Source organism: Cercospora beticola, chromosome 3, assembly GCF_033473495.1.
Source record: "Cercospora beticola chromosome 3, complete sequence".
Classification (NCBI taxonomy): domain Eukaryota; kingdom Fungi; phylum Ascomycota; class Dothideomycetes; order Mycosphaerellales; family Mycosphaerellaceae; genus Cercospora; species Cercospora beticola.
In genome coordinates, this window is record NC_088937.1 from 1,342,261 (window position 1) to 1,361,189 (window position 18,929).

General features: G+C 53.5%; 7 protein-coding genes across 7 annotated transcripts; 3 read left to right on the forward strand and 4 right to left on the reverse strand.

The window, feature by feature from the left end:
- Window positions 1-462: 462 nt before the first annotated feature.
- RHO25_004484 (uncharacterized protein) lies at window positions 463-2,175 on the reverse strand (the record flags this gene model as incomplete). The annotated part of the gene is made up of 2 exons (XM_023595406.1): window positions 463-1,339; window positions 1,388-2,175. The coding sequence occupies 2 exons, from the start codon at window positions 2,173-2,175 to the stop codon at window positions 463-465; spliced, it is 1,665 nt and encodes a 554-aa protein (XP_023456878.1).
- Window positions 2,176-2,552: 377 nt separating this feature from the next.
- On the forward strand, window positions 2,553-4,607 carry RHO25_004485 (uncharacterized protein; the record flags this gene model as incomplete). The annotated part of the gene is made up of 3 exons (XM_023595407.2): window positions 2,553-3,078; window positions 3,130-3,332; window positions 3,396-4,607. The coding sequence occupies 3 exons, from the start codon at window positions 2,553-2,555 to the stop codon at window positions 4,605-4,607; spliced, it is 1,941 nt and encodes a 646-aa protein (XP_023456883.1).
- A 492-nt stretch (window positions 4,608-5,099) lies between these two features.
- RHO25_004486 (uncharacterized protein) lies at window positions 5,100-7,148 on the reverse strand (the record flags this gene model as incomplete). Its single annotated transcript, XM_023595408.2, has 2 exons — window positions 5,100-6,974; window positions 7,080-7,148. 2 exons carry the CDS (start codon window positions 7,146-7,148, stop codon window positions 5,100-5,102), a joined length of 1,944 nt encoding a protein of 647 aa, XP_023456882.1.
- Window positions 7,149-7,508: 360 nt separating this feature from the next.
- Window positions 7,509-8,617, reverse strand: RHO25_004487 (uncharacterized protein; the record flags this gene model as incomplete). The annotated part of the gene is made up of 6 exons (XM_023595409.2): window positions 7,509-8,088; window positions 8,137-8,205; window positions 8,264-8,321; window positions 8,372-8,401; window positions 8,458-8,497; window positions 8,549-8,617. The coding sequence occupies 6 exons, from the start codon at window positions 8,615-8,617 to the stop codon at window positions 7,509-7,511; spliced, it is 846 nt and encodes a 281-aa protein (XP_023457774.1).
- Window positions 8,618-8,867: 250 nt separating this feature from the next.
- RHO25_004488 (uncharacterized protein) lies at window positions 8,868-11,693 on the forward strand (the record flags this gene model as incomplete). Its single annotated transcript, XM_023595410.2, has 1 exon — window positions 8,868-11,693. The coding sequence occupies one exon, from the start codon at window positions 8,868-8,870 to the stop codon at window positions 11,691-11,693; it is 2,826 nt and encodes a 941-aa protein (XP_023457775.1).
- A 337-nt stretch (window positions 11,694-12,030) lies between these two features.
- RHO25_004489 (uncharacterized protein) lies at window positions 12,031-12,572 on the reverse strand (the record flags this gene model as incomplete). The annotated part of the gene is made up of 2 exons (XM_065602562.1): window positions 12,031-12,080; window positions 12,140-12,572. 2 exons carry the CDS (start codon window positions 12,570-12,572, stop codon window positions 12,031-12,033), a joined length of 483 nt encoding a protein of 160 aa, XP_065458634.1.
- A 2,807-nt stretch (window positions 12,573-15,379) lies between these two features.
- On the forward strand, window positions 15,380-17,554 carry RHO25_004490 (uncharacterized protein; the record flags this gene model as incomplete). The annotated part of the gene is made up of 2 exons (XM_023595411.2): window positions 15,380-17,291; window positions 17,343-17,554. 2 exons carry the CDS (start codon window positions 15,380-15,382, stop codon window positions 17,552-17,554), a joined length of 2,124 nt encoding a protein of 707 aa, XP_023457772.1.
- Window positions 17,555-18,929: the final 1,375 nt, after the last annotated feature.

Consider the following 18,929-nt stretch of genomic DNA (forward strand, 5'->3'; position numbering starts at 1 on the left):
GGCTTTGTAATGCAAACCATGTTACAGCGCGTGATCGGATAGTTGTACTTTCGTGTCTGTCCGGCTGAGTCACCGCGATCTTCTCTATCTCCGTTACACGTGGTTTGTCGAGACAAATGTTTGTCAATCTTTACATCCACTGGGCTGACTGACCGATTTGGTATCGGACAATAGGGGCTTGGTGAACCTGTACGGAACCACCGACAGTGTTCGCAACTGGTTTCCAATCGAGAAGCGTTTGACCATCAAGGGCGTCGAAGCAGTAGCACTGCTCGAGCAGACATTGATTGCGATTTCCGTGAACCTAGAGACCAGTTGCGGCTTGAATGGCTCATTGAGTGCGGTGTGCCGCTTGAAGTGCCTCGGCTCCTAATGCTTTCGTCGTTTGCATGGGGCGTATCGATGCTAGGCTAAAGCTGCATTGCCCTGTTTCAGCCAGTACTTTCTGTTGAAATACATATCCTAGACGACAGGGCTATCGTAATGCTGCAAGCTTGCCTTCCATAGCTCCCGTGAGCCAATTTCACACACGCTATCCGACCAGATAAAGTTCTTGACCTCCAGAATGGCCTGTTCATACGTCAACGGCCGATGGGAGAGATAACTCTCAAGTGCGTGCTCAAAGAACAGCCGATTCTCTGTTTCGTAGGCAGCCATGCCCGAGATCAATATTGTCCAGAGCAACAAGCTTTGCACACTGCTGTGCCAATAACTCATATCTGTCTTTTCTAGCAGCTTACGGATCTGAGCTGTGAGACGAGCATTCCAGCCATTGTGTGACGGCATCGGAAGCATTGCACCGTTGGAATAAATTAAGCAGGTCGTGCAACAGATCTTGTATAGGAGTCGATTGGTGCGGTCTTGCTCATAAGCCGGAAGGTCATCCCATGATGGCAAAGACAGCAATCGATGGATGATCGCATTACGGACATCCAGAAAGCGCTGCTCTTTGGAATTGGTCGAGCAGCGTCGCAGGCACTGTGACATGAACATGTCCAAACAAGGGAGATCTGAGAAGAGTGTGATGGCTTTCGCAGGGAGCACATTGGCAAGGCGAGAAAATCCAGCACCTGCAGTGCACGTAAACGAGCTTTCGGAGGGCGGACTGGAAATGATTGACTCGTAGTAGTCCGGCAAGAGGTCTGACACATGAAGATCCCAGTAACAGTCAAAGTCAGGACGGATGTCGTGCACAGCTGAGCTTCGCCGGAAAATGTCTACTAGAGCGGCCATTGGTGCCAGTCCAGGCATCTGCAAGGCTTTCAGACCTCCAAGTTGATTGATGAGGAAAAACGCAGTTCGCTCGTGTGCTTCAATGGCATCTGTGCGTCCCCAGCACCTAGATTCATTAGACGTGAAGGGATGTGGCGCCTTCATTGGCACTTACCTGAACCAGTTTGCAGAGGGCAAATGTGGTCGAAATGGGAGAGCCCGTTCTTCCAGATGTCGAGGCTCAACTTCGTGATTGGAAAGAATGAGCATCCCAAAGATCAACTTTTCCTGTTCGTGCCGAATCATTGTCGCGATTCGCTCAATACCTTGTCGGATGAGGTTGATGGCTTTGGATTTATGTACGAGCGTGCGATTATTGTTAATGTGGGTCAAGTCGTTCTCGAGATAGGCCAAGTAGGTGTCCCCAGCGGTGCAGTGCGCATGGAACACGATAGGTGATGTGCAGAAGTCCTCGAACCACTGTCGACTGATGGCATCTCCGGCCACCACAGGCCAGACCACAGAGGCCATGAGAGAGCCTGTGCCTGCTGACAAGGTATCGCTGACCGAGTCAAATGTCGACAGACCGCCAGCACCGTAAGCAGGGGAAAGCGATTTCGCCAACGGCAAGGCCACCGCGCTCGAGACATGTTCCTCTCCATCGGGCGAACACTGGGTCTCATCGACAACGCTGCTGACACTATCAGATCGATGGTGCTGGTGCTGTGAAGAAGCCGATCTGTTGCCCGGGCCGCTGGAGAAGCTCTCTGCGGCACGGAAATCACTGCGTGAAGATACACGATGTCTCATCTTGCTTTTGGCGGCCTGTTGCGATTTGCGGTAGCCTACACTTGCGGCGTGGGATCTCGCGGCCCTGCTGCGTCCGCCTTCATTGCCAGCATCTCGCGGCTGAACAGTCACGAAGGCGAATTTAGCTTGTCTCTTGCTGCCGGAGGCGTCCATAGCGCCATGTCTCTTCGTCAAAGGTGGGATGGGATATAGTCAGAGGTGTAGCACACGCAGTCGTCAGCGCCCGGCCGTGTCTCTCTCGTGCATGTGCACGGTCAGTGCTCCCAGCAGGAGAGAGCATCGTGACAGAGGATGCTGCATCTCGTATCAGGAGATGGATGCGAGAGTGCGCGGGCGTGGCGTTTTCCTGTTTTCTTGGGTGAGGTCGAGGCTCTGGCAGCCAGCGGAAGGGCAAGCTTTCGCCAGTCAGCTCACGTCCAACTCGCGAAGCAACGACCGACCGCACCGACAACACTGCGTCGCATTGGCCGCTCGAGTCCATGGCTGCTGCACCTCTCACGCCCTCCCGACGGCAATAGAAGACGCCATGCATGGCGCAACACAACTCGACAACGACCCCGGCTGAACGCTCCTCATGGCTGCTGCCCACCAACCGCCGCCTGCGCAACCTGCTGGCCATCTCCCTCCGCAACATCTCGCTCGGTTTCGCCTCGCCGGTGCGCCGGAAAGACCAGGCCTACGATGACGATGCCCTGCCACAGACTCTCACGTCGCCCGCGAAGCTGCTCGCCCTCCAAGAGCAGAAGGCATTGGGTCATTCGCGAAGCTCGACCGATCTGCGGGCAGTTGTGGAAGCTGCAGCTACCGATGATGAGCGTCCTCAAGAGGCCACTCCTGCTAGTCGAAGTCCGACAGCCACGTCGAAAAAGGGCAAGGAGAATGTATCACAGACTGCACAAGCATCTCCACGACGGCCACAGTTGAGGAGGCCGAGGAGGCGAAGTACTCTGGAATGGGCCAATGCTACGCCGCAAAGGCGACAGGAGAAGCTGCAGGCTACTGTCACTGGGCGCATGGCAGATGCATTCTTCAGCTTGCATGTGCAGGGCGTTAAAGGTAAGCCGTGATGGGCAAAGTATGGGGGCATCACTGACAGGTGCCGAGCAGAGCCTGTATATGTCTCTGAAGTAGTCGAGCAAACCATGAATCCCACCTTTCGACACATAGACTGGACAGCATGTGCCCCGGGAGTCACGCGATCGGGCAATGTCAAGCTGCGTGTCTGGGCCAAAGGAGCCAAAGCTGGGAATTGGCAGCAGTTGCTTTCCGTGGACATTGCATTGGATGGCCTTTACTACTTGGGTAAAAATGTATGGCTGCCTGGCATCTTGAGCGTGAACCCTCGGGGCAAGATACACCGCTGATTGCTGTAGATGGACGCCCTCCACACGAAATTGCCCGAGAACGCTGTCATCATGCATATGATTGACGGCCTTTACGTTGCTCCCACCGGGTCAGTGGCTGAGCTCACGTCGTCTCGACCAGGCTCAGCTGCAACAGCCTCGTCTGTGCAGTCACGAGCGGTCAGCACTTCTTCCTTTGATGCGCTGCTAAGGCTGTCCAAACTGGATGACAGCATTCAGGATGCCCTGGCCACGCGTAACCAGATCGCGGACGATCTAGAACGGTTGCTGCAGGCGAGCAAGGCAGCTTTGACAAATCGTGATGCAGTCGCCGAAGCCGAAGATCGCATTAAAACGATCGATTACGCCAAGAAGACTGTGGAAAAGCAGCTCGAGAAGGCTCGCAAGCAGCAAGAAGAAAGACGTGCGGCGCTCAAGACTAGACGCGATTTGATGGCCTCAGAAGCCGCCACTCGCGAGAATCACGAAAGGACCATGCAACAGGTCAAGCCTGAATTCCCAAGTATGCGAGATGAGCACGAGGCCAAGAAGAACGCAATGCAAAACCAACGGCGACGAATTTGTGAGGACCTGCAGCACATATACCCCATTGAGCAGGTTTCGGGCAAAGTTCTGTCCTTCAGCATCGGGGGCCTTCACCTCCCGAACTCGGACCATCTGGACTCGGAGCCCCCAGAAACTGTGGCTGCTGCACTTGGCTATGTTGCTCATACTCTCCAGCTTCTGTCGTTCTACCTGTCGCACCCACTACCATACCCGGTCACGCCACGGGGAAGCACTAGCTCTATTCATGACCCCGTTAGCATACTGCAAACCAAAAACCCGATCACAAGCGAGCAAGCCGAGGATAAACTACGAACGTATCCACTGTTCAGCAAGAGCATGCCAAGGTTTCGTTTCGAGTATGCGGTTTTCCTGCTGAACCAGAACATCCGCATAATCTTGGACAGCGCTTTCAGTCTTCGGGTACTGGACATACGGCAGACATTGGCGAATTTGAAGTACCTGCTCTACGTTGCAACTGCGGGTGATGGAGAGCTTCCAGCTCGCAAAGCTGGTGGCATCCGAGGTCTGATGCGAGTGCCTGCATTGGAGCGAACCGGTAGTGCCGACTCAGCGAGCAGTGGTCTCTCAGGCCTCACCTTGTTCAGTAACGGCAAAGCCAGAGCACATGGAGGTGCTGCAGATAGACTGCGGGAAATCAGTGCCAAGGTGTCCTAGATGAGATAGATCATGCAGATCCAATCCGTTCAAATCAAGGTCAGAAAGACGCCATAGGCCTCGATAGCTCCGCAAGATTCCAGTCCAGTAAGCGAATATCCTTCTGCGTCGACTCACTATGGAGTATCGTGAAGTGTATTGTATTGAGAGGTGAAATGTAGGCAGCGTAAGGCGCTTGTCAAGCTTATACCGCGATGAAATGAAGTCGAATGTGAATGTGCTCGCTGCCCAACTGCGTCACGATAAGCACGTCCAAAGAAGAAGGTTCCAAAGAAGAAGTAGTAAGCATGTCTACAAGAACAAATACAGAGTCTACTCGTCCCTGTATTGTGAGGTCAGCCAGACCTCAAACCCCAAAATCACCCCAACGCCATGCATTGCCCAATCGTGAAACATGTCATATTCGTAGGCATATCTACCGCAGCGTGTAGAGATTCATCCACAATAGCGGCCGCGATTGGCGAGACCCAATGGCTCCGAGTTCAACGGTGCTTACGCAGCCTTAGATGTCGAGCCTTTCGATTCAACTGGCTCGCTTTTCGGTGTCTCATTCTGCTTCGCCGGGTCCGGGTTCAGAGGTTTCGACGGATCGTACCCAACAGCCTTGACGATACCAAGACCTTTGGTACGTCCCTCACGGAACAGTATCCTGTCGCCAACAGCTAAGAACTCTGGACGTTGGACGAAGCGGAAAGCCACTGTAGCTCGATCACCAGTTCGGATGTAGTCTCGGTCGATGTCGATGATGGCACAGGTCTGGCTCACAGGACCGACATGCAACATGGCCTGATACTTGGTCCGGATGGTGGTAGCGTGCGAAAGGATAAGGACCTCTGCAACGAACTCGCGGTAGACCTGTGGCTTTGGAGCCTCGAGATGCGGATTTGCATCGGATTTGGCCAGCAGGACTACCATTCCTTTCCGCACGTCCTTGCGTCGCACTCGTCGAAGTGCAAACGAAGCACTTTGGCCGGCGGTGGCAGCGGGAGTGCTTATGCGTTTTCGTTCGATGGAGCGAACTGTAGTCGTGGTGAATTGGCCCAGCCCATCCGGTCCAACCATGACGGTGTCGCCAGCATGGACGATGCCCGACTTCACGACACCGGAGACCACAGTACCAACGAATGGAACCGAGAAGGTGTCGTTGACGTGGAACTCGAAAGGAGCATCCACGTCGTACTTGCCGTGGTGTGGCAGGATGTTCAAGAATTCTCGAACCAAATCCAGCGATTCGCCTGTGACGTTGGAGACTTGGAAGATTGGGCATATCCTCTGAGAAACGAACTGTGTAGCAGTGTTGATACACTCCTCGCGGTTCTTGATGAAGATAGGTATCTTGCGTGCTCCCGGAGATTTGAGGATCTTGGTCAACTGGGTGATGGTCTGCTGCAGGATCTGAGGCGGGCAGATGTCGATCTTGGTGATGACGACCATGACTGGTACATTCAGAGCCAGGGCAATGCCGAGGTGCTCTTTCGACATTCCGATCAGGCCATTGTTCGCCGCTACCATAAGCAGGCAGTAATTGGGCTCGCTGGACAACAGTCCAAAGACCGTTGTCCGTAGGTAGCGCTCGTGCCCGGCCAAGTCTGTGAACGAGATGACTTTGGCGCTTCTCTTTCCAATCTCCTCCCAGCTCAACTTTCGGCCAGGTACTCCAGAAACCACGACCTCGCCTTTGGTGTCAAATCCCATAATCTCCATGCCCACACTCGATGTGCGACCAGATTCAATCTCGTGCTTATGCCGGAAGAGATTTACCCGTGCCTTGCCACGACCATCATCCAGCCCGCCCTTAACCAGCACACCGAGTAACGTGCTCTTGCCTGCATCGACATTGCCCACCACAGCGATACGGGTCTCAATCTGGTCATCGACATCGGTAGGTCGCCGTCTGATCATGATCTTACCCACACATCCTCGCTCTTTCTTGTTCTCATTGCCCACGTCGACTGGGCTATTTGGGACGTTTTTGGTCATCAATACCTTCCAATCGGCCTTGAGCTTGGTGGCGATGGCCTGCAGCCGCGCGAGAGCAGCATCCCATTCCTGCTCGGTCAATTGCTGGCTGTCGCCATTGTCCTCCAATCCGACATCGAACAAGCACTCATTGTGCCCCTCATCTAGTCGCGTACTGATGACAGCTTCGAGCTGCTTCGTACTCTCATCCTTTGTCGCATCATCGACATCGAGCAGAAGGTGTTTTAGCCGTACTTTGGGCTTGTCGTCTCCGAGATCTAATGTGTCGAGAATGTCGAGCTCTGCATGTTCGGTTTTGGATGCGCCGTTCGTCTTCTCCGGCCCATTGATCGGCGGGCGCCGTAGCGCTTGCTGCTTATTGACATAGTCGGCGAAGTCGCTGAGTGCCTATCACGACAGTCAGTCAGAAAGGAGCGTCGCACCAATGATCGTTATGCAAGGGATGCGTGAATGTCAAATGGAATGAAGAGGATTGCGAATTGCAGCACATACATTCTCGCCAGCTCGGCGCTCTTGAGCCGACTGTGGCACTTCCTTGTACCGCTCTGCTCGTGTCGCCATGATCGCGGGAATTGTGTTTGTCGGTTACGCTGCTATTCGTAGGATCATCGCTATGCGATCTCGCGTAGGAAAAGTGATCAATGGAAGTTGTTTGCAGGGAGGCGAAGCAGGTACATGTCGCAGGTGAGCTGTCCATGTCCGGGCGTGACTATAAGGCCGACTGGTGGGGTGCGTGAGTCGAATCAAGCAGTCATTCATCGTGGGGAAGCCCCACTGCTGCACTGCTGCTTTGGGACGACCCTTTGACCACCGCTTTCCTGCCTGAGAGACCGGACAAACAAAAAGTGACTCAAAAGCGATTCCAATGACATGCTGTGGTCACTCATTGGAATGATTCTTCGTTGCTATACATGCTATGGATCACGAGTTATTCTTCGCCTCCCTCAATGCCGCCATGACATCAACCCGCTCAGTCTTGCCTGTGAACTTCTGCACTGTTGGATCGTCGAGCCGCATGAACACGTTGTGCTGCTTCTCGTCTCCGATTGTGAATTTGCCTTGGGTTTGCTTGTTGGAACTTGCGAATGATTCAAGCTTCTTGACCGGGTCGGACTGCAACACCTTGATACCGAATTTCACGTTGCCCTTCGTGTACTCATGCCCTGGGAAGACTTTGGTGTCATCCGGAAGAGCAGCAAGAGTCTTGTTCAGTGCAGCATCCATCTCCTCCGCTGTGCCTTCGAAGAATCGCCCACAACCGCCGATGAACAGAGTGTCGCCGGTGAACACGGCTCTGTCGTTGCCGTCTTCAAATAGATAGCAGATGCTGTCTTGTGTATGACAAGGAGTATGGAGAGCCTTGACTTTGATGCCCTCTCCTATGGTGAAGGTCTCGCCATGGCTAGGAGTCTTCGTAACTTGATCACAGTCTTTGCCACCGATGATGGGTAGCTTGTAGGCCTTCAAGATCTCCTTGTTGCCGCCGGCGTGATCATGATGGCTGCGAAAAGATCAGGATTCGAACCAACATGCGGGATGCCGAGCTTACTGATGTGTGTTGATGATATTCGTCAGCTTCACTCCTCCATCGACAGCCTTCTTGAGCGATGGCAGGACCCTGAGTGTTGTCAGTACTCCTTCTCGCATGAACCGCTGCGTATAATGTATGATCGTACTCTGGTGGGTTTGCCGGATCGATGATAACTCCTTCTTTCGTCTTGTCGTCCGTCACGACTAACTTGCGTCAGCGGCATTCAAGGCATGATCCTGCAGGATATACACACGGTAGGCATAATTGTTGCCAGTTCCCTCCCCTGGAAGTTCAATGTCAATGCGCTGCCGAGCCACCTTGATGTCTCAGCTTGCTTACACATGGGAATGCTCTCGATATGCATCTTGCGTGTTTGTTGCTTCGAAGAATCAGCCAGGAAGAAGTATCCGATAAGCAAGGCGATGCTTACAACGAGAATTGATCGAAATACGGGCTGCCTGATGGTCTGCTTGAAGGCGTTCACAAAAGTCATTTGCATCGACAGCTATTGAAAGTGATCGCGGAGTCGCAAAGCTGCGATGAGCTTTAGCCGTGGCGATGATATCACCCAGCTTACCCTGCCTGCGAGTGGGTCGTGGCTGGTGGAACTTGGAAGCTCTGTTCGCTCCATGAGCCGGGCGCAAGCAACTTCTTGAACGGCAAACCAGATCATCGCGCCAAACTCAACATCACGACTGTCAACCTCCTGGACCTCCGAACAACGTGCATTTGGCGCCGATGCTTGGACAATGACTTCGAGGCTGCTGTCCTCGCGGCTCGCGCAGCGAACCCCGACAGCCCTCGTCCCAGCACCGCGACCCAATGTAGCCACCCTCTACAGCAGCAGCGTGCTCGCTGCCAAAAGGCCCATAACACACTCCGCATTATCTGGATCAACAAGCGTTCTAAGAAGATGGACTCAGCGGAAAGCCTGGCCTGCGGGCGCGAATGCCATGCACAATCTGCCAGCAGTCCGCCATGCCTCGTTCGCTCGTGTCATCCCGAAACTCTTCATGAAGCTGGCTCGTGTACCAGCGATGATGGGTTTGACGATGGTCGGAGGTTTGGCATATTTGCAGTATCAGACTGCCCAGGCTGGAGCGTATGCAATGGATGTATTCGGTCGGGCAAGGGACGCTACCGTGGGTGCGGCGAATGGTGCGATGGAAGGAATGGGAGGCATCTTTGCACAGATCAGTCGAGGTGCTGAGAAGACTAAGGAGGATGCAAAAAGCATACAAATGCCGCAGTGGATGAAGGACATATATGAGGGACGGGCAGGAGGAGAAGGAGGCGAAGGTGGAAGTGGTGGCCCGAACGAGCCCAAGCAGAGTGGTGTTGGCGTCACCGGAGCTGGTGCAGCCACCGCTGCTGCGTTCGCGCTTGACTCTGAGGGACAAGAGGATGATAGAACAGGAGACGAGGCGGCAAGAGACGACCAGATGATGCTGCTCACAAGGAAAATGATCGAGATCAGGTCGCTATTGCAGACTGTGGGACAATCAGAAACGCTCACACTACCTTCAATCGTTGTGGTCGGATCACAGTCCTCAGGAAAAAGTTCTGTCCTGGAGGCCATAGTTGGACACGAGTTTCTTCCCAAAGGCTCAAACATGGTGACCCGGCGGCCGATTGAGCTTACCCTGGTCAACACTCCCAAGGTGGCCGCAGAGTATGGCGAGTTTCCTGCGCTGGGTCTTGGTCGAATGACAGACTTCAGTCAGATTCAAAAGACACTCTTGGACCTGAACTTGGCTGTGCCAGAGAAGGATTGCGTCTCGGACGATCCTATTCAACTGAGAATTTACTCGCCTAACGTTCCTGATCTTTCTTTGATCGATCTTCCGGGTTACATCCAAGTGGAGGCCTTCGACCAGCCCACCGAACTACGCACAAGGATACAGGATCTCTGCGACAAATATATCAAGGCACCTAATATCATTCTAGCCATTTCCGCAGCGGACGTGGATCTCGCCAATTCGACAGCCCTTCGTGCGGCAAGGAGAGCGGATCCGCGAGGCGAACGGACGATTGGTGTTGTGACGAAGATGGATCTGGTCGACCCGGAGCGAGGGGCTCAGATCCTCGCAGACAAGAATTACCCTCTGCGGTTAGGCTACGTCGGCGTGGTCTGCAAAATTCCGCAGGAAACGAGGTCTCTGTTCTCGCGAGGCGCACAAAACATTACAAGCCTGATTACGAAGAACGAAGCGGCCTTCTTTAATGCCCACCCGGACACTTTCGGACCGGAGGCGAAGTCTAATGTTACGGTTGGCACTCCAGCATTACGCAAAAAGTTGATGCATGTTCTGGAGAGCACCATGTCCGCGTCGTTGAAGACAACCAGTGAAGCCATTCATCACGAGCTCGCCGAGGCATCGTACGAGTTTAAAGTGCAATATAACGAGCGACCTCTGAGTGCTGAGAGCTACCTTGCTGAGTCGCTGGACGTGTTCAAACATGGCTTCAAGAAGGTTTCCGAAGAATTTGGGCGGCAGGAAGTTCGTGATATCGTTAAGCGCGAGCTTGATCAGCAGGTCCTCAATCTGCTTGCACAAAGGTATTGGAACAGGCCTGTGGAAGATCTGCGGCCAGTCGATCAAAACTCAGAATCGATTCAAGAGCCGCTCGAGAGTCTGCCCAAAGCAGACCCAGAGAATCCTCTTTGGCATCTGAAGCTTGACGCTTCGGCGTCCACACTCACAAAGCTGGGAATTGGCCGCCTGGCAACGACAGTCACCGCGCAAGCACTACACAGTGCTGTGCAGGACCTTATACAAAATACTCCATTCGCTTCGCACCCATTTGCCGTGCAAGCCATCACAAGCGCGTCTGAAAACATCCTCAAAGACCTTGCGTATGACACCTCAGACGAACTCGAAATCTGTGTCAAGCCGTACAAGTATCGAGTTGAGGTCACAGACCATGAGTGGAAGCAGGGACGCGAAAACATCTCCAAAGGCCTGAAAGATGAATTGCAGTCCTGCGAGAATGCCCTGAAGGCAGTTGAAGATCAGATTGGCGGTCGAAGAAAGGCCAAAGACGTGTTGTCTTTCATCGATCGTGTGAGAAAAGGTGACATCGTGCTGGAAGGCAATGGCGTTGGAGGCGCAGGCGGCTTCTCAGCAGCTCTGCTTGAAAAGGGCAAAGAAGCTCTCTTCCTCCGCGATCGTGCTGACATATTGCGCATGCGCTTGGCAGCAGTCAAGAGTCGGCAGTGCGCGCAGCCCAAGAATAAATATTACTGCCCAGAGGTTTTCCTTGACGCAGTGGCGGAGAAACTCACGTCCACGGCTGACCTCTTCCTGGACGCTGAACTATTATCCAAGTTCTACTACCAATTCCCTCGCGTGCTGGAGAAATGGGGACGCGATCTGGACGAGAACACAATTGAAAGATTCGCACGTGAGGATCCGAAGATTCGTCGGCATCTTGACGTGGTCAAGCGCAAGGAACTGCTCGAGCATGTTCTGAAAGAAATGGAGGGCCTCAGACAGCTCGAGGCTCGCGAGAAGAGGAACAGCAATCGTGGGACACAGACAGAAGAGAAGAAGCGTCGCGGCTGGTTGTTTTGATTGAAGCACAGCATGTACAGACCACAGGGGCGTTTTTGAGTGATAAGGGTGGGTCGTGACTAGAAGGACGAAGATACCATGATTCGCGAGTTGTACTGATATCCCACTCACTGGTTAGATGCAGCGTTCTCTTCATAAGTAATTCGAGCATTCAGCGGATGGCTTCCATTTCGCGAGCTCCATGTCCATGTTCAAGATCGACTTTCCTCGCCACCGCAATCACCACATCCACCACCTCAGGCTAGGAGCTCCATTGTGCCAGCCTTGCACGCGTGCCAATCCTTTCCGAGGACAGATACTCCTGCTACCCTGGATGCTATCCCTCAGCCTTTTGAGATCACAATGTGCTCTTTCCGTAATCAAAGCAAGCTGACCCGTCTTCGACCTCTGCGAATGCAAGTCCTTTACCATTTCAGTACTCAACGATCTCCATTCCTTCACCGCACCCGAACAATTCAAAGGTCCAATTCCAGACTCAATCTTTCGCGCAACGATATCCTCGATCTTATCAACTTCCACTTTCGGCTCGGAACTCAACGGCTGTTGGTCCGGGATTACTTCCACAAGCTCTTCCCAAACAAGCACATCACGCAACCAGATGCCAACACACTCTATCCGAATCTGTCGATTCGTAGCGAAGAAAGCCGGTTCACGAAAGCTGAATTTCTTGCAGCGTTTCTTTCGCTCTTCTAGTTCGGCGTACATCGCGAAGAGAAAGATTGCATTCCTGAGCTCGCCGGGTAGCCGGAGGAGTCGTGACTGTGCATTTTGCAAGGCTAGGATCCGTCGGTGAGCTGCTTCTAATTGGGTTCTTGCGTTTTGAAGTTCGGTATAGGACAAGTTGTCCAGTTCTGTGAGGTCCATTGTGTAGTTTGCCATGATTAGGGTCGATGCTTTGAAATGTTTCTTGCAGTTTCTTGGTTTTTGTTGAAGTTTGGAACAGTTCTGCGTGAAGGTAATTTGGTGAATAGAAAATATGGAAGGAGTACCCATTCAGCTGAATGGGCATTCGGTACTCCAGCAAGGTGCTCATTCGGGTCCGCGATGTCGGGTGATATAGACCCGTTATCCACAACAACTGTGGGGAGTGTGGGGAATTTGCGAGGGGGTCACAAAACATGCAGAGTCTATAGCAGGATGCGTTAATGTCATAACAAGAACATGCGATGTCCAGCGCAGTTGCGTTGATATCGGGGCTGGACGAACGGAACCGATGAGAGGCTCAAATGCCTAAGTCGGTAGACTTGTGACTAGTTCTACATTCTGCTAGGATGCCGGCCTACCGAGGAATCGCCCGAGTACCTGTATAACAATGCCAATCGCTTTTCCTTTGACCACGACCCCTTTAAGCAGGCCACGCCTCTCGAAGTCGCTGCGACTCTAACACTGCAACTGCGAGACAACACTCATCGTCTTAGACAGCGAGCCGACCGTATAGTGGGTGTTCAGCGGTCTCTTGAGTGGGCCTCGCTGATCTCGAATGTGATCGACATACGTCTTCAGCTGCCGCGAGGTATGGTCTCCTACTGACCGCGCCGCGGGGTGACGCTCAGGGAATGATGCTTTTAAAGTCGAGCCCTGTGAGAACGAGTCGTGAATTTGTGAGAATCGATGGCTCACGGATAGTTCATGATCCGACGCATTATTCACTTTGCTTGGAACATGCAAGGTACGAGACGGCAACGTAACAGCTCTGGCCTTACACGCAAACCTGCTGGCTCTGTCCACAAGTTGCGTGCATGGCATAATACTCAGCTGACATCTCCGCCTGCGCAGAGGCGTTTCGTGATGGCGCGCTGTGTCCCGTTGTCGCATTCGTCTCGAGTGCCGAGATAAGGCCATTCGATATCTGATAGTTGAAGCTGAGGCCTTCTTCTCATGACCCAAGTCAAGGGCGAAATTCAGTCGAGAGTCTGGAGTCGACTGGCACAGAGGTAAAAGTCTGAAGCACTTCTGGCTGAGACACCCACGCTGAATGAGTTGTTGTGTGCCACTGTCTGCGGGTCTGAGATAGTCCACAGCAAATGTTGGGCAGCAATATGGAGAGAAGCAGTCCTGCTTGAACTTCAGGCGCCTGACATGGTAGGCGTTGACCCTGGAGGATTGACCTGTTTGTTTCCGGGCACGCGGATCCAGAAGACTGCAGGAACGACGCTCGTTGCTCCACCTAGTTTTGCCAACATCCGTCCACGGGGCCGGCGAGTCTGGCTGCCGTGAGCCGGCAAGGAGTGGTAGGAACTCGTCGTCGGTCAATTGCATAATTTTGACCAGATCTAGTCCAGTACCACTACGCATCGTGGACTTCCGTGCCGGGATGGTCTTGACAGTAATCGAGCTGCTGAAGCGTACAGTCTTCGCACATCGTGTAGCTCTGTCCTGTGGCTTCAACAGCGATGATTTCCTTGGACAATGTGCATCCCGGGAGATTATCAGAGCAGCTGTAGCGCTTTCTAGCTCGTCATCTAGCTTCTCGATGTGCAGTGCAGGCGGCGAAGGAGCATCGTCAACGAGCTTCCCGTGGCGCTGAATTGAGTAAGATTGGTCGAATACGTCCTCGTATGGTATCGCTGACATTTTCTCAAGATGCAAAGTCGACCTGTCGAGTATGCAGTGTGTGAGTAGCGTGCAGCACAGTGAAGTCCGGTGCTATCCTGTAGGACTAAATGAGCAACGGATATCGAGGAGTGCAGTCTGATGGCAAAGTGAGGCGTGAGAAGCTACACTAAAGTGAACTTGTCAATACTTGTAGGCCGTTTGCGCGCCTGCCCGTTTGTTCTGTTTTGTCAAAGATCAGATCAGTCTCAGCAATGCCACGTGCCGTGCTCCAATGCGAGGGTGCCAGACAGGGGTTGACCACGTTGACGTACTGTCGGCCACTTCTCCAGCCAGCACGCGCGAGACACCATGTCAGGTGAACGCCGAGTGTGAAGCCCGCTCGTGTCTATGTCTGCAAGCACAAGGCCACTGCGCGGTCCGAGTGAAGGAAAGGAGCGACTGCGACCGCATCGCATGCGCTTTGTGAGTACATTGACACTTGTTAGTGTCAAAGCCCCGCTCTCTTGAGGCTCAAATCGGTTCATTCCGACAGGACACGAGGCAGAGGAGCAGCGGATGTCTGAGCAAGGCAAGACCTGTGTGAAGGAAGCGGCCAGGTGGCGACGAGAACTGCATATTCAGATGCGACACGGGCAGAATCAAGATGCCTGTCCGGCTAGGGGCAATGCAGAGACATGTCGGACCAAACGGGCGAACACGTAGCGAATCTCGATCTGCGCGGGAACGGCGGCGACCTGTCTGCGGTGCCAGCACTAGCAGATAGAGATGCTGGGTTCCTGAGAGGGCGACACAGTCCAGAAGGCGACGCGAAGTGTAGTTTGCGAAGAGTGCAGAAAGAACAGAGGGATGCGCTCGAAACGTGGAAGCCGCATGGACCCTGCGTGCTTGGCAGATGTATTGTAACTTGTTCTTTCCTCGTACGGCGAGTTGACAGTTGGACTGCGCCGAAGACAGTGGCAGCTGGCCTCTTCACTTGTTTGCTTTCTCACTTTCTGAACTTCCAACTCCCACCACTCTTTCTCCGCCTCATGATCACTTTCTGCACGAGTCGCCCATCGATACCAACGCGCCCGAGCGCACATCCACTTCTCTGGACATCACTGCTCCAACAATAGCGGACGCGTGCCAACATGTCCAACGAATACAATTACGACAACGATGCCCAGTTCTTTCCCTTCTTCGTGCTCACAGTGACCTCTTTGGTCACTGTCCCTCTTACATACACCCTTCTCAGAACGCCGACAGACACTTCGCTACTCAAAAAGGCCGGCCATATCGAGTCGGCGTACAAACCGCACAATGAAGACATCATTAATGCGCAGCGGGCGAAGCAGAAGCGGAAAGAGCTGCGGATGAAACGTATCGTCACGGCAATCACAGGATGGGCCATTATTGCATACATGGTGTACTTGGTGGCCACGACCACACGAGAGGCGGCCAAGATCTGGAACCCTTTCGATATCCTAGGCGTGCCCATGTCTGCCACGGAAAAGGCTATCAACTCGAAATACCGCAGACTATCGATCACTATGCATCCCGACAAGCGTCAGCCCAACCCGGCATTGAATCAGACCATCGAGAGCATCAACGATGAATGGGTGGAGATCACCAAGGCCTACAAAGCGTTGACGGATGAAGAAATACGAGCTAATTGGGAACAATACGGTAACCCCGACGGCAAGCAGAGCACGAGCTTCGGCATAGCATTGCCTAAACTCTTGGTTGCCGAGGGTAGTGGCAAGTATGTTCTTGCTTTCTATGGTCTGCTGCTGGGAATCGGCCTACCTTGGTTGGTCGGCAGATGGTGGTATGGCATGCAAAAGGTCACTCGTGAAAAGATCTTGGTTACGAGCGCTGGAAATATGTTCAAAGAGTTCAAGGACCGTATGGACGGAGGCGAAGTGCTAGCTGCGGTAAGCACAGCGTCTGAGTTCAAAGAAATCTTGCACGGAGCAAATGCGGACACGGGAATGGGCAAGGTGGAGAGCAAGCTCGCTTCGACAGAGACCAGTGACGCTGTAATGCTTCCAAAGGATAAGACGAAGTTGAAGGAGCTGGAGGATCCTGTCCGACGCAAGACACTTGCTCTGCTTTGGGCGTACTTGACACGACTGGATCTTGGGGATGCCACGCTTGAGGCGGAAAAGTATGAGCTCGCACCAACAGCTGAGAGGCTCAACCAGGCCTTCGTGTCCATGTGCTTAGCCTACGGTTTCACTGCCCCAGTCCTTGCATCGTACGGTCTCAGCCAGTGTCTGGTCCAGGCTATCGCACCAACTCCTGCAGGAAAGGCGCCTCTCTTACAATTGCCACACTTCACACCGGAAGCGATCCGTGAGATCGAAACTGCAGTCAACGACAAGAAAGAGCACATGACGATACAGTCATTTATGGCTTTGCCAGCTGAACAACGACAAGCTCTAGCCCAAGCAGTCGGCATCACGAACGACCACCTCAAAATTGCCGAGGACGTTTCCAAAAAGCTGCCGTATCTCAAGGTAGAAAAGGCATTCTTCAAGGTCGCCGGCGAGAAGTACATCATTCCGTCCTCACTTGTGCAACTGGTCATCAAGGCTCGATTTATCCCTCCTGGTACACCCGCCTCCAGCATTCCAAAGGTCAACCCAGACGACTTGCTCGATATTGATGCTCCCGAGGGTGATATTCAAGCCGCGAAGAAAGAGCCCGAACAACATCACATCCCGCTGGCTTATGCACCATACTTCGCCCGTGATCGTGCGCCCAAGTGGCACGTTTTCCTCGCCGACAACCGACAAGGCAAGATTGCAGTACCCCCATTCAATTTCGACACCTTCGACAAGAAGCCTTTCGATGAGAGCGGCGCGCCGACTTTCAACGTTGTTACCCTCAAGATGCAATTCGGAGCACCACCACAGGCTGGCGAATACAAGTTCCAGATGCACATGGTGTGTGACAGCTATGTTGGTTTCGATCACAAGCAGGAGATCATCATGAACATCGATGATGCCAGCCGAGCCCAAGAGGTTGACGACGACGATGACATTTCTGAGCCTGATGAGGGTGAGTGGTATATCCTCTAATAATACGTAGTAGAAACTGACCGAAACACAGACACAATCGCAGGGCAACTCGCGGCACTTAAGGGCGACGCAACTGCTCAGGATGCTCCGAAGCGAACGAAGAAAGCCAAGATCACAGAGGAAGACAGTGACTACGAATCCGGCACAGACGATGAAGAAGGAGCATCATCAGGCTCTGAGACCGACACTGATACCGATTCTGAAGCAGAGGAGGAGCAAGCCAAGGGCAAGTCTTGGTGGTAGAGCGCCCTGCCTTGAAGAAGGCAATGTTGCAATCGTATCTTAACCATAGCGCGGCGTTAGGAGTTCGCTTGGAGTGGAATGGAAACTTCACATCGCACTGTAGACCGATCAGAATAACGAATCACACGTTGGAACGCGAGATACCCAGCTGAAAACGTCACCAGCATAATAGTACGGAAGACTCGAAGACAGGACGGCAGTGGTAGGGAGAGTCCGAACGGGCGAACGTCTGGCACAACGAGGCTCGAGCTACACAGGGCAATGTGGTCCCGTACAAATAAAAGTTTGGGAATGAAATGGTCGCCGAGCCTCAATCGCACCAGGTTCACTTTGCGGACATGTATATTTTCAAAGTCAGGTAGGCTTGAAGAACGCCGTAACGCCATGTGCGATGTGTACCCAACGATGCCGATGATTTCGGTCACAAACTGGCAACTACGTCTACTTGAATGACCAGCTATAGCTCTGACGCGTAATTTGCAGTCGCCAGCAAGTCACCACAGCTTTGGTCGGCCGATGGAAGTTGCAAGGTCCGTTCATGCATCGCGAAGAAGAATCGGCTCTCTTTATGCCGGGAGGAGGGATGAGATGGCTTGACTGGCGCTACGCCGGGGTCTGATTGAGCTTGCAGAGTTCGGTTCGGCCGAGCAAGATCCAGCGCCTCGTGCTGCATCCCATCATCAGTTGTACCAGAAACTCGTGCGTGGCTGAACAAGGCAATCTACCAGAAGGCACGAAGAACAAGCTACGATTTCTAGCCTGGTTGATGTGGATACGATCATCACGGTAAGGCTTGCGCGCATCTATGAATAGCAGTGTACGTATGTACAACATCGGACATGCGACAACAGGCAGAGCATGCTGAGTAGTCGTGTCCGGTGCGGGCTGGAAGGATATGGAGGTCAGGATGTCGGCGCGGCGCCCGCGAAGCGGCTGAGAGGGACAAGCGTAAAGTCTCCAGCGGCCAGGGAACAGAGTTTGGGTGTGACGCGACAGTCCGCTCTGGAGGCCGCAAGGCTGCGTTCAACATGGTCCAGGTCGGCGATGGGCTTCGCGGACTTCAGCCGCTTGCTCTTTGGCGTCAGCGACAAAAGATGGAGTGCGCCCGGAGCCGCTGCCTCGTTGCTCATGTGCCGTTCCACGACTCAAGCGTCGCAAGCCACCTTCACAGCTCGCAGCACGCCGGTCTCAGTCTAGGCCCAACCTCCGCAACCACCTCCATCTCCTCTGCGACCTTGTCTGCAACACACCATCCATCCCTCCATACTCGCGACCCGACAGCACGCAATTGCTAGACAATACCCACCGCGGACACCGGAGACGCTCTGCCGACGGGCACGCGCAGATTGAGCCACAGGACCTCGGCGTGCTGCAG